Consider the following 14,571-nt stretch of genomic DNA (forward strand, 5'->3'; position numbering starts at 1 on the left):
CCCTGGGCCACTCTGATGCCCCATAAAAAGGCTGCACCGCATCTGCTACAGACATGCCCTAAAGGATTTCTGAGTGCGGGTTGAAGACAAGGACAGAGTGCAGGCCTACCCCCCCAGCATGGATGGTGTAAACTGTGTCTGAACAGAGGCTGGTTCCATGCCCCACTGGAGACTCTTCTGCCCCAGCCAGCCCCAACCGAGCTGTCCCAGCTCCCCCCAACCATCCCCTGCTAGCCAGGTCAGAAACCCTGATTCAGCCGGTAAGTAGAGAGTATCTGGAGCAGGGCTTCAGCTTGGAATGGGGGGTCAGGAGGAGGATTGGGAGAGAGGGAGTGGGGCTGAGTCGCTGCACCATGGGCCTCTGGTTTGTACTTGTCCCCTGGGCCGAAAGTTGCCAGTCTGCCCCTGCCAATGACACACCGACACTTGGGGGTCCCAATGACACACTGACACTTGGGGGTCCCAATGACACTTGGGGGTCCCAATGACACACTGACACTTGGGGGTCCCAATGACACACTGACACTTGGGGGTCCCAATGACACACTGACACTTGGGGGTCCCAATGACACACAAGATTCTGGTGTCCCAATCAGCCTTCAAAATTTCCACTTGCCTATTCGCATTAGGTGAGTGGAAATACATTGAGGAAAACTGTGGAGCAGCATCAGAGGGGGAGCAGGCGCTGCCGGCATGCAGGGTTGAAAGGGAACAGATTCTCCTCCCAGCCTCCGCTCATCATTCTCTTAGCAGAGCCTGGCACACAGGGGGAGTCGGTAAAGAACTAGATAAGGTGGGGGCGGGGCAGGGAGGGGGATTGGGTGGGAGTTGCCAAAATTTACCAAATTAACTCATATGACGGCGGGTCAGAATAATGCAACCACCTTCCCGTCGTCAATTGCCTATAGGGCGGGCAATGGTTAAGGCTATATTTAATATAGCATTAAAATATTTTAACAAGGTAGTATTGATGTGTACAGTGCCTATAGTAGTCAACCATATTTTATCCTTATTTTATTTATCACAGTCAGATCAATGAAATATGCTTTATGGTAATATTGTTAAAGTCGCTGTTGTTAATATTTATTTTTGTAACTTAACCTCTTGCCAACCAGCCACCACCGCACTTTTATTGTGGCAGGTCGGCTTGATTACGCAAAACGACATACCTGTACATCTTTTCATGTAATAGCCAGTTGGGGCGCGCCGGCCACCCGCGATCGCTCCACATAGAGACAGGACGGTGGCTTGCTTATGTAAACAAGGCAGACCGCCGTTCTGTCACAAATGAGAACAAGGATCCTGTGTTCCTGCTATTTAGGAACACAGATCTCTATGTTCATCTAGTCAGTCCATCCCCCACACAGTTAGAAAGCATCCCCTAGGGACACACTTAACCCTTTGATCGCCCCTGGTGTTAACCCCTTCCCTGCCAGTGTCATTAGTACAGTAACCGTGCATATTTTTAGCACTGATTAATGTAGTAATGTCACTGGTCCCCTCAAAAGTGTCATTTAGATGCCCGATCTGTCCGCCACAATGTCGCAGTCCCGCTAAAAATCGCTGATCGCCCCGATTACTAGTAAAAAGAATAAACAAATAAATAAAAATGACAAATCCCCTAAAAAAATTGTTGTATTTTTTTAAGAATTTTCGTTTTTTTTTTTTGTTTTTTTTTTATAGCGCAAAAAATATAAACCGCAGAGGTGATCAAATACAGCCAAAAGAAAGATCCACTTGTGGGGAAAAAAAAGGACATAAATTTTTTTGGGTACAGTGTCGCACGACCGCGCAATTGTCAGTTAAAGTAACGTAGAGCTGTATCGAAAAAAATGGCCTGGTCATTAAGGGGGTAAAACCTTCCAGGCCTTAAGTGGTTAATTCTGCATAAAATATTTAACAGTGAGATAATTTACGAGGGAGTGTTTAGGGGAGGAATTATGGGCGAGACAGGGTAGGGGTTGGGTGGGGAAACTGGTGGGGAATAACTTTTAAGGCCTGCCTAGTAGCTCAAGACTTTACATTTTAAGCCCTGCCCAATGACACATTCATATTTGAGGGGTCTCAATAACCCTCAAAGGTCCCAATGCTACACCAACACTCAGAGATTTTATTGACACAGTAACACGGGTTTCAAATAAGAACACATTGACACCCTGATACTCAGGAGTCCCAATGGCACTGACACTCAAGGGGTTCAATGACACGTAATATTCTGGTGTCCCAAAGACACACTCATATTTGGGGGGGTCTCAATGACACACAAAGCTCAAAAGTCCCAAAGATACACCGACACTCAGAGGTCCCTAAGGCACACTGACACATAAAACAGACTAATGGCGCACTATGATCTGCTGGTTCCTCTATATTGTACAAGAAGATCTTTAACCTCTGAAGATACACTAAGGAAACAGACACAGCTCTATTAATAACTTACTTTCCTTTACCAAACCAATTCCCCATGCAGGCTACCACAGACGGCCATCCTGTAGTCTGAACCAGGCCATTTAATATCTACAAAAAAAAAAAAAACATGATTAGTGAGCTGACCCATCATAAGGAAGCATCACAAATAGACAGAATTAAATAAAAGAAGGTTTAGCCAACATTTTTGACTATTTTTCATAGAAAGTCCTGTAATTTTCCTAACACCAATAGGACAGAGTTTAATTAATTTGATTCTGTCACAGGGTTGTAAGGATTTATAGTAGATACTCTTGGCACTCAATACGGTATAAGGAATGAGCTTTATGTTTTTTTCTGGTTCAAGTTAAAAGTAAAGTGGTTGCAAACCTCAGACATGAAATATGAACAAAGCATATCCCTCTAGTGTGTACTTGTCTCAATTAAAAGTACAAAGTACACGTGCTTAAACAGGAAAGTGCAAAGGACTATGAAAATGGGAGCTTTTAGGCCAGGTTCAAACATAAGCTAATTGGATGCGGGTTTCCCCACATCCAATTCACATGACAGACATGTGTGACCAGCTCTCAATGGAGTCGGTTCACAAATGTCCAGGGTGGCCATGGTCCGGATTGAAAAAGGGTCCGATGAATGTTTGGGTCCAGTTCAGGTGCGAAGTCAGGCAACAATTTGAACTTGAATCACACCTGAACTGATGAACAAACAACGCCCTGGACCCCAGGGATGAACCTGTGTCCGGAAACATGTGAACCCAGCCATAGTATAGAGTCTATCCGGCTGAAACTGACTTTTAAAACTGAGTTTTAACTGATAGAATCAAACCTAAAGCTGGCCAAATACGATACAATCTCCAATACATTTACCAAAAATATGAAATAAGATGGACACACCCAAGTAATCCATTCAATTTGTATCATATCAGGCAAGTCCTTTTACTACATAGTTGATGGCAGGTCTAAAGGAGATTGTAGAGTCAGATCGTTCAGTAGATGGTCACCTAAAGGGTTAAACTAATGTTATGGGTCAGGGCATCTGAAGAACCATTTCTGATTTTAGTACTGAAAAACACTACTGTTCTTCATGCCTAGCATACTGTTATCTTGGTGTTCTATTATGTGGTTATTTTACATACTGGTATTGTTCTTTGATATTATGATCTCACCTGGAAGAGGATATAGTACCAAAGGGCGTGAATTTTCCAGTAATAGCCCAGCCCCAGGAAAGCTGTGAACACACCAGAGATGACCATACCACCGGACAAATAATAGCGTAATGGAAGGCGTTCGCCAAAGATACCGCTGCAAGCAAATAAAAGCAATAAATAACAAATAAAAGATTTTTTTCTTCTTTCAAAGACATGTTCTCTATGGTCTTCCAATATCAGAAAGCTGCTAAACAGTAGGAACAGCTTCGTTACTTCATGATGATCTCTTACTTACCAACAATAAATCCATTTTGGATGCTCTGTGAAGCAACTGATGGTTTTAAAGCCTTAATTCAACGGATAGAATGAATGGCTTGAAGACAGTAACAAGCGGGTCTATGGTGTGCAGTTCTAATTAGGAGTAAGTAATGTGTATTTGTCAAAGCTCACCATTGATAAAATATCGCTGAAGCAGAAACTCTGTTTTGCTCACTGCTTTGCTTCTGCAAAAGTTTTTAAAAAATTAAAAAAAAAAAAAATATTCTGTGTGTCCTTTACATTTTTTTGTGCTTTTGATCATTATTTATTTGTGTGCTGTCACTTTACATTTTTAACATACTTTCTATTTTACCATTTCTTTTCGGTTAAAAAAAAAAAAAAAATTAAAAATGATGAGACTAATGAAGGGTCAGTTTTGGGCACAAAGATTCAGGATAGTTGAAAGGTGCTTCTCTATCCCTAAAGAGCTATTTAATTAAACCTTACTGTTTCATTAAATAAAAAAAGGCCTTTAATTTTCACTTTCCTCATTGAGATTATCATATTACACATTCATTTTCTGTTTTCCTTCAAATAATTTTGCTCCAGCCTCACTTCGTGGCTAGAAGATACTCTGTATAGATAGTCCCAGACTCTTCTCAATGTGTCTTTAGTTTCTGTTCTGAGCACATGTAATTGCTGGAGCTAGGCATACTATGATCAGTACAAGTTTGGATTAAAGCTTTGTACGGTCTACAAGATGTCATTTGGATTGAGTCACTGTCTGCTAATTCTACTGAGACTGTAAATTACAGCTATCTTGCCCTAACTGGATCAGCTATAGAGATCACACTTTCAGTGTGTATATTGCAGAGGCAGAACAGACACTTTTTTTGCCAAATTGTTCAGGTTTTGGATCTAACTTTGGGGAAAATAAAAGAACTCTCAATTTTGTTCATGTCCAGTTGTTGTATGTTCTAGCTGCTTAACAAGAACACATACACTACAAAATGATAATTTTGTCCTCTTCATATTTGAAAATTCAATTTCACACATGGACATAATCAACATAATGCCTTGAGACAGAGTGAAGACTGACTGCCAGAATTTATAAGGGCCAATCAAATTTCAGGCCTTTAAGCAGATTCCATTACTTTTTTATATTGTAGTTTGTTTTACTGGATTTGTGTGCATATGCCGTAATTGCATGTACATTTTACACTTGTCATTTAGAGTAGGGGTTCTCAACAACCAGGCTGCAGCCTCCCTCCAGCTAAGGGACACTCAAGACTGGGCCACTGGAAAGCTAAAGCATCATCTAGTCAAGTGGGTGCCTGTTTCGTAAACCTACAGCTCCATAAATATATAGATTTCACATCCTCTCTCACATTGACACTGGATCATTTTTTTCCTCCCTCTCTGACACTGCAGCATTTTTTCCAGTCAATGATGATGGGCCATTTTTGCTCTGGAAGGGCATTTTTACTTTCACTTAATGACTTTTAATGACATTTTGCTCCCACTGACAGGTAATTTTTTTCCTATTGAACAAGGACACCAGGCATTTTTCCCTTACTGACCATCAAAAGCAGAGAATTTTCTTTCCACCCAGAAATGTAAAGGGCACCAAGTTCCATAATCCCAACTGCTGATCTCGGTTCTATACCAGTAGTTCTCCACCACCAGTCTCTTTTTAATACAGATTTTATATTCTCATACATTCATTGTGGGAGTACAAGCTTTTTCCTTTTTATAAAAAAAAAAAAATGGCTGGGACGTGGAAGGTTTTGGAAACATTTACCAGGACCTGGTCGCACTAAAGTTAAAAAACACTGGATTTAGAAGCCTGGCAAACATAAGAAAACAGTAGTTTCCTTTATTTACGTAAAACACATAATTACTGTTTTAGGAGGACTTCTTCATTTATTTAATTACACTTTTGAAGTGGTGCTAATTATCAAACAATGAAAAATCAAAAGACATCACAGCCATTTAAACCAGATCCTACTGGGAGTGGTTTACAGTAAATTACAATTACTTGGTTCCATCATGAAAATAAAAGCATGCCGCATCAGCATTAATCGTTTCATTGCTCCGGGAGATAAATATTATAGTTCACACCCCTGCTGGAAATACCAAGCATATCATATTTCAGGGTTCTGCTATTGATCTTCTAAACCCAGCCATGTGAATTATTGACTTTATTATTGAAAAGGCTGCCAACGCCATAGGCCCTGGGCCATGTCCACCAAAACTCACTCCCAAGGACTCCTAGCCTTTCTTCAGCTGCACCATATGCAATATCAAAAACAACAGTTCCCTTAATGCTTCTTCAGGAGATTTAAGGGAATTCATAATGCTCCTGAAGAAGCGCGTGGGGCGAAACGGCCGTAGAGCAGGGTTATATGCCAGAGGTCCATAAGCCGCCAGTCTTTTTAGTCTGGTGGCTTCATATGTAAATGCTTTATATGCTGTTACACTGTATGGATCTCTATTTTGTGTTTTATACATTGCTTTTAACTATTATGGAAGTTATAATAAATACTACACCATGAGGAGATTTCTTTTCTCTCTTGCCTGTTAATTTGCCACTCTGGAGCTAACATCTGAGGAAAGCAAGTTCGGTAAAGGGATAAGATGATCACCCCCCCGCCTGATTTCTGACTTCATCTTACACGCTTTTTAGCTGTCCTGATGAGACAACATAAGAGTCTGGTGAGTGTTCACTTTTTATTTTGTTGGAGAAACACTAACTGGTGTCGACATTGATTTTATATTGACACAGAATACTGCTATCCACTTGGATTTATGAGTTGACTGGACTTATGTTTCACAATTGGAATTGATTTTCAGACACTCCTTATAACACCATTTAGTGCTACAACCTTTTATTTGTTTATTTCACTGGTGTTTGTATATTCACACTGTTTTGCAAGCTGCTATTTCTTATGGATTAGGCTCTGACATTTTTCTTTTTGTTTATTCATAATACAGCATTAAGAGCCGGTTCACACTAATCCGACTCAAAGTTGCCCCGACTTCGGGCAACTTTGAAGTCGCCCTTGCAGCGCGACTTCATCGCTGCTTGCAAACAACTTCTCATAATAGAAGTCAATGCAAGTTGCTCCGACTTCGCCTAAAAATAGTGCAGGAACCTTTTTCTAAGTCGGAGCGACTTGAGTTGCTCTGATTAGAACGGTTCCATTGCACAGCATTGGGAGCTACTTGTCAGGCGACCAAGTCGCCTGACAAGTCGGAGTAGTGTGAACCGGCTCTAAAAATGTGACTTTTTATCAAAATTAGGTTATGGTGTTCACCATTTTGTGACAACTCCACATCCATTAAAGTCCTATTTCTTAGTGGGTTGCAGGAGGGCCTTTTCTGTTTTTTTCTCTCTATTTTTAAGGTTCTATGGTACATTTATGGATGCGGATATGGTTAGTTGTCTCTAGAACTGATATTTTACACTTCATATATGTTGTATTTTTTCTAATTTAGTAGTATTTGTCAAAATCTAAATCAGCGATATCTTCATATACTGACCTCAGAAACATGCCAACGGCGTACGCTACTAGAAATGCTGTATCCAGAGACCCCAGAAGTTCTTTATAATTGGGACCGTCTAGAATGAAAAGACCAAGTTTATTTTCTTTACATACACCATTTCTATAGCAGCAACCAAATGAAGCTATAATGTTGCTCATTTTACGTAAAATTATGGTCGAATTTGTCCGAGCTTCAGAATGCAAAAACCCTCTTAAAAAAAACAAAACAAAAAAAAAAACACCTCTTTACACTGAAGGTAATAGGTAGCTTTATTTTCACATATATTTAGAATGCACCATATATGAACCAGAAATACAAAATATTTTCCAGCAAAGGAAACTTTTAAAGTATCCAACATGTGTGACCTCAAAGAAAAATGATTTTCCATTAAAGATTTTGTCACATGTCAGCTATGGGTCTCGTCTTAAGATTTTCCGAACAAAAAGAGGATTCAAAGAGAAGTTCTAGGCTGACATTACAAATAGCAGATATTACTCATTGATTAAAATAGCACAGAGGAAATGGTTACTCTGCTGATCCTAGGATATGTAAAACACCAATTCTGGAATACTACGGATTTATTCCAGAGGTATTAATGTCACGCTTCACACCGAAATAAGAGTGGATGTAAACCTAATCACTAAAATCCTATATATGAAAAGCTTGAACCGGAATATACAGTATCTCACAAAAGTGAGTACACCCCTAGTCCATATCAATATAGATATAAAGCATGATATTTTCCCCATTGAGATCTGATGTGTTTTCAAAGTGTTCCTTTAATTTTTTTGAGCAGTGTGTATATGTATACAGTATCTCACAAAAGTGAGTACACCCCTCACATTTTTGTAAATATTTTATTATATCAACACTGAAGAAATTACACTTTGCTGCAATGTAAAGTAGTGAGTGTACAGCTTGTATAACAGTGTGAATTTTCTGTCCCCTCAAAATAACTCACACAGCCATTAATGTCTAAACTGCTGGAAACAAAAGTGAGTACCCCCCTATGTGAAAAATGTCCAATTTGGGCCTTTAGGTCTGGAGACATGCTTGGCCAGTCCATCACCTTTACGCTCAGTTTCTTTAGCAAGGCAGTGGTCATCTTGTGTGTTTGGGGTCATTATGTTGGAATACTGCCCTGTGGCCCAGTTTCCAAGGGGAGGGGATCATGCTCTGCTTCAGTATGTCACAGTACATGTTGGCTTTCATGGATCCCTCAATGAACTGTAGATCCCCAGTGCAAGAAGCACTCATGCAGCCCCAGACCATGACACTCCCACCACCATGCTTGACCGAAGGCAAGACACACTTGTTTTTGTACTCTTCACCTGGTTGCCGCCACACACGCTTGACTCCATCTGAACCAAATAAGTTTATCTTGGTCTCCTCACCAGACCACAAGGCATGGTTCCAGCAACCCATGACCTTAGTCTGCTTGTCTTCAAGCAGTTTCAAACTGTTTGTGGGTTTTCTTGTGCATCATCTTTAGAAGAGGCTTCTTTCTGGGATGACAGCCATGCAGACCAATTTGATGCAGTGTGCAGCATGTGGTCTGAGCACTGACAGGCTGACCCCCCACCCCTTCAACCTCTCCCACTCCCACCACTATGCTTGACTGTAGGCAGGACACACTTGTCTTTGTACTTCTCACCTGGTTGCTGCCACACACGCTTGACACCATCTGAACCAAATAAGTTTATCTTGGTCTCGTCAGACCACAGGACATGGTTCCAGTAATCCATGTCCTTAGTCTACTTGTCTTCAGCAAACTGTTTGTGGGCTTTTTGTGCATCATCTTTAGAAGAGGCTCCCTTCTGGGATGACAGCCATGCAGACCAATTTGATGCAGTGTGTGGCGTATGGTCTGAGCACTGACAGGCTGACCCCCCACCTCTTCAACCTCTGCATCAATGCTGGCAGCACTAATATGTCTATTTTCCAAAGACAACCTCTGGATATGACTCTGAGCACGTGCACTCAACTTCTTTGGTCGACCATGGCGAGGCCTGTTCTGAGTAGAACCTGTCCTGTTAAACAGCTGTATGGTCTTGGCCACCATGCTGCAGCTCAGTTTCAGGGTCTTGGCAATCTTCTTATAGCCTAGGCCATCTTTATGTAGAGCAACAATTTTTTTTACAGATCCTCAGAGAATTCTTTGCCATGAGGTGCCATGTTGAATTTCCAGTGACCAGTATGAAAGAGTGAGAGCGATAACTCCAAATTTAACACACCTGCTCCCCATTCATACCTGAGACCTTGTAACACTGAGTCACATGACACCGGGGAGGGAAAATGGCTAATTGGGCCCAATTTGGACTTTTTTTTTTACTTAGGGGTGTACTCACTTTTGTTGCCAGCAGTTTAGACATTAATGGCTGTGTGTTAAGCTATTTTGAGGGGACATCAAATATACACTGTTACACAAGCTGTACACTCACTACTTTACATTGTAGCAAAGTGTAATTTCTTCAGTGTTGTCACATGAAAAGATATAAAATATTTACAATAATGTGAGGGGTGTACTCACTTTTGTGAGATACTGTATATTCAAACAAATAATATGTCAACAGGTCAGATCTTCTAACTGCCATGTGACATCTGCGGCAATAGACTAGTCTAAACGTTCAGCTTTAAGAACATTTAATTTTCTAATCCTTACTGGCGTCAAATTAACATTCTTTTCTAACCACAATTACAAGAGAATTCGAAGGAACACGATGGAAAATTTTTCTTCAATGTACAAATTTCTAACCGTGTACGTGGCTTTCCTTATCTATGATTACCAAAATGGAATGCTAAAAGCAAACAACATTTTGCCAAACTTCACTTGTCAAGTTACTGAATGTGCGTAGATTTTTAAATGAATGTTGAACCATACAAAAATTATACTAGTGTATGGCAAGTTAACCAGGACCCACAGCTTAGGGGTAGATGCTGGTCTCCGGGAAGGGGGAATAACTAAAAACTCACCTGTGATCACTCAAGCATCATGTGACCACAGCAATGGGAAGGCGCATAAAAAAATAAAAGTGATTAATACAGTTTACAACCTTTACATAAGCCTCTTATCTGCTAATTGTGTGTAAATTAAATGATTCAGTGTTCGGTTTCAATGACGAGGGCCAATAAATGAGAAACACAAAGGATGATAAATGGTCACTAATGTCCCATTTGTGCCAGCAGGTAAATAAATTTATGGCATTATAATCGTATCCTTCACTTTAATATGGAAGCCGGAGGGCATTAGATGTCTAGTGTCTGCCATCCCTCTTTCCTACAGGTTTACCTATCAGTCAGACTCTCTGCGGGGTCTACATGAGCATTGCTCACCTCAGTGGCAACACATACTGTACAGTATATAGAATAAAAGTCAGCCTTTCTTGCAAAGGCCCATTGTTCGCCTTTCCCTGCCATCCATGTTTGTTGGCATTGGTCAAGAAAAAAAATCGATTTAGATTGTTGCTCTGCCAACATGTTATTAAGCCAATGTAAAAAACACACACAATGTCCCAATTTTCTTTTGACCTTTTTCTTTTACTGAACATGTAAAAATCAATAAATAAATGATCTACAGGTCATTAAAAAGGCTGAATGTATTATATATATTTTTAAGGTTGGCAAGCTTAGTCCCATTCGGGGCACTAGTGACATCTTACTGCAGAAGGTCCCACTTTGCTACATAGGCACCAGGACTATTTGGCTTTACCCACATGGTTATAGCGATCTCTTTTACTGGGTGTGTATATATATATATATAAATAAAATGCTTTTATATGCATTAGGCTATTAGCAATATAGAGGTTTGTATTTTTAGATCCTCAGTTTATTTTTTGTTATTTGTTCCTTAGCCCTGATGAAGTGGGAGTGTTAAGCCCATGAAACATGTTGACTTTTTCCCTCCTTGTCGCGATTAATAAACTCATTCAAGTCATACGGCGTGCTCATCCTATTTAATGCACGTCTGAACTCCATAGGGACCCTTTGGGAAACAGATCTGCCTCTAAAAGTTAAGCCCCCCTACTTTGTTATTCACCTATCCTGGCCTATCTAGAGCTCCACTAAATCTCAGCAACACTTTTCTGGTGGTAGTTTTCTTTAAAACAACCATGTGCCTAATTCTGGCAAGCAATTGCGCCAGTTTTGGTAACACTATTGGCACGGGTGACAAATTTAGGTACTTCTAACTATGGTCACTGTGGTAGTGAAAGGTTCCTTAAGAATTACCACCAGTTCTCAGGTTGGAAAACTAAGACTAGGTCTAATGTGTACAGAGTAATGGCAAATCTTAGGGTAAGGCATGTAGGGGATGGGACGCAGTCATGAATGACCCTGCACAGGGCTCTAGTCCTATCCCCAAGAGATTTCCCGGCCATTGGTTAAATGTAAAAAAAAGGGGCCGGGGTATTGGTGATGTCATTGCCCAAAGTGTAAATGCCCATTTTTGGAAATGGACTTGTGTCACTGGGTGGGCAGAGCCTGATAGTGTACTGACAGATTTGTTACTCATTTTCCCATCAAGTTGTCCTTACTTGTGATTGACAGGGCATTGCAGTGGGAGGATTTAAAAGCAGCTATTGGACTGAATAGAAGCTGTGGCTATGCCCACTGCCATGCACTGTCAATCACCAGCCGGGCAGACCTGATAGGGAACTAGTCTGTCAGCTCCGAATCAAGCTCCGCCCACTCCTACTACAAAACTCTTCAGCCTTAAGCCTACACATTGATTGTTTTCAATGAACAGAGAAAATGAACAAGCTGAAAACATCAGCAGAATTTTGCAATCTTAGCAGCAGCAGCAGAGGAAGAGGTGCAAAACACATTCGTTATAGGGTGCGTTATGGTAACATGTGCATTACCGCAGAGCACATTATATGCCAACGCACCAGAGCAACACAGCTCCGGTGCACATGTTGTGGTGTGTGTGTTGTGGTGCTCTACTTGGGCTGCCCTTACGCAACACGTTAATTTATGACACAGTGAAATTTAAAATAAAGGCTGAAGGTTTTTTACCCTAATGCATTCTCTGCATTGAGGTTAAAAACTCCGCTCCCCTGCCCTTCCCTATACTTACCTGAACCCGATTGTGATCCAGCGATGTGCACAAGAGCAGCAGCTCTCTGCACCTCTTCCTCCTCATAGGCTATCAGATACCGCTGCTGTCAATCACAGCCAGTGTGGAGGAAGCAGGGGGGCGGAGCCGAGCAGCATAGACACACAGAGCTGGCTTGGGAGTGAGCCCACACAAGTCCGCTCATAGCAAGTGGCTTGCTATGGTGGGCACTTGGCAGAGGAGGAAGGAGCCAGGACTGCCCGGGGGGGGGGGGGGGGGGACACGAGAAGAGCAGGATCTAGGCTGCTCAGTGCAAAACTCAACAGGTTTGTTATTTAAAAAAAAAAAAGTGATTGAATACATTTTTATATATGTTATGAGATCTATGAACCAAAAAGGTACCGAAAAAAGTCCAACTACCCTTCCGTTTCCCCCCCCCCCCCCCCATTTCACTTGAGACTTGTTTTTTTGGGGACAACATTCTCTGTCCTCCCCTCTTTTTTTAAAGATGTCAATATGGATGTGGGTACCTATCATTGTCCTTCAACAATTACAGGCTCGCCTTTAAAATAAAAAAATGATGGGTTTACAATCACTTTAGGGCAAAGCACAGGAATGGAGAATCTACATGAAAATTTTATCAGCACTGAGTTCATCAGTGTGAGGTTAGTCTATTCCCACTTACCGAAGGGCGCCCAGTTACACCATGTGGTGTCATTTTCAGAGAGGTTTGCTGGAGGGTTGGGAAGTTCAGAGCAATTTCGATGCAGCTGACCCTGTAAGCACAAAATAAGACATGGTGTTAATATACAACAGCCGTTGAGACATTTTCACTTAGGGGTGTACTCACTTTTGTTGCCAGCGGTTTAGACATTATTGGCTGTGTGTTGAGTCATTTTGAGGGGACAGCAAATTTACACTGTTATACAAGCTGTACACTCACTACTTTACATTGTAGCAAAGTGCAATTTCTTCAGTGTTGACACATGAAAAGATATAATAAAATATTTACAAAAATGTGAGGGGTGTACTCACTTTTGTGAGATACTGTGTACATATACACACTGCTCAAAAAAATTAAAGGAACACTTTGAAAACATATCAGATCTCAATGGGAAAAAATATCATGCTGGATATCTATACTGATATGTACTGAGTAATGCGTTAGGAAGGATGCCACATCGTTTGATGGAAATGAAAATTATCACCCTACAGAGGGCTGAATTCAAAGACACCCCAAAAGCAAAGTGAAAATGATGCAGCAGGCTAGGTCTATTTTGCTGAAATTTCTTTGCAGCAACTCAAAATGGTACTCAGTAGTTTGTATGGGCCCCACGTGCTTGTATGCATGCCTGGCAATGTCAGGATATGCTCCTCATGAGATGATGGATGGTGTCCTGGGGAATTTCCTCCCAAATCTGGACCAGGGCATCACTGAGCTCCTGAGCAGACTGAGGGGCAACCTGGCGGTGTCAGATGGACCGAAACAGAATGTTCCAGAGGTGTTCTATTGGATTCAGGTCAGGCGAGCTAAATTCCTTCATCCTCCAGGAACTGGCTGCATACTCTCACCACATGAGGCCGGGCATTGTCGTGCACCAGGAGGAACCCAGGACCCACTGCACCAGTGTAGGGTCTGACAATGGGTCCAAGGATTTTGATCCTGATACCTAATGGCAGTCAGGGTGCCATTGTCTAGCCTGTAGAGGTCTGTGTGTCACTCCATGGGAATGCCTCCCCAGACCATCACTGACCCACCACCAAACCGGTCATGCTGTACGATGTTACAGGCAGCATAACATTCTCCATGGCTTCTCCAGACCCTTTCACATCTGTCACATGTGCTCAGGGTGAACCTGGGCTCATCTGTGAAATATTTGCTCTCATCGGTGGCGGACCTGCAAAATTCTGGTGTTCAATGGCAAATGCCAATCGAGCTCCATGGTGCCGGGCATTGAGCACAGGGCCCACTAGAGGACGATGGGCCCACAGGCCACCCTCATGAAGTCTGTTTCTGATTGTTTAGTCAGAGACATTCACACCAGTAGCCTGCTGGAGGTCATTTTGTAGGGCTCTGGCAGTGCTCATCCTGTTCCTCCTTGCACAAAGGGGCAGATACCGGTCCTGCTGATGGGTAAGGACATTC

At 41.7% G+C, this 14,571-nt stretch overlaps 1 protein-coding gene across 2 annotated transcripts in view; it reads right to left on the reverse strand.

Moving 5' to 3' along the window:
• LOC309567977 (glucose-6-phosphate exchanger SLC37A2-like) overlaps positions 1–14,571 on the reverse strand; it is a 100,368-nt gene that overhangs the window by 40,767 nt on the left and 45,030 nt on the right. For both annotated transcript variants that reach the window (XM_082273533.1, XM_082273534.1), the window contains exons 3-6: positions 13,111–13,201; positions 7,370–7,448; positions 3,587–3,722; positions 2,438–2,514 (exon numbers count right to left, since the gene is read on the reverse strand). In XM_082273533.1, coding sequence (XP_082129659.1) covers positions 2,438–2,514; positions 3,587–3,722; positions 7,370–7,448; positions 13,111–13,201 — 383 coding nt within the window. The remainder of the gene's footprint in view (positions 1–2,437; positions 2,515–3,586; positions 3,723–7,369; positions 7,449–13,110; positions 13,202–14,571) is intronic.

The sequence above is a fragment of the Pelophylax lessonae genome (genome assembly GCF_965119305.1).
Source record: "Pelophylax lessonae genome assembly, chromosome: 12".
Classification (NCBI taxonomy): domain Eukaryota; kingdom Metazoa; phylum Chordata; class Amphibia; order Anura; family Ranidae; genus Pelophylax; species Pelophylax lessonae.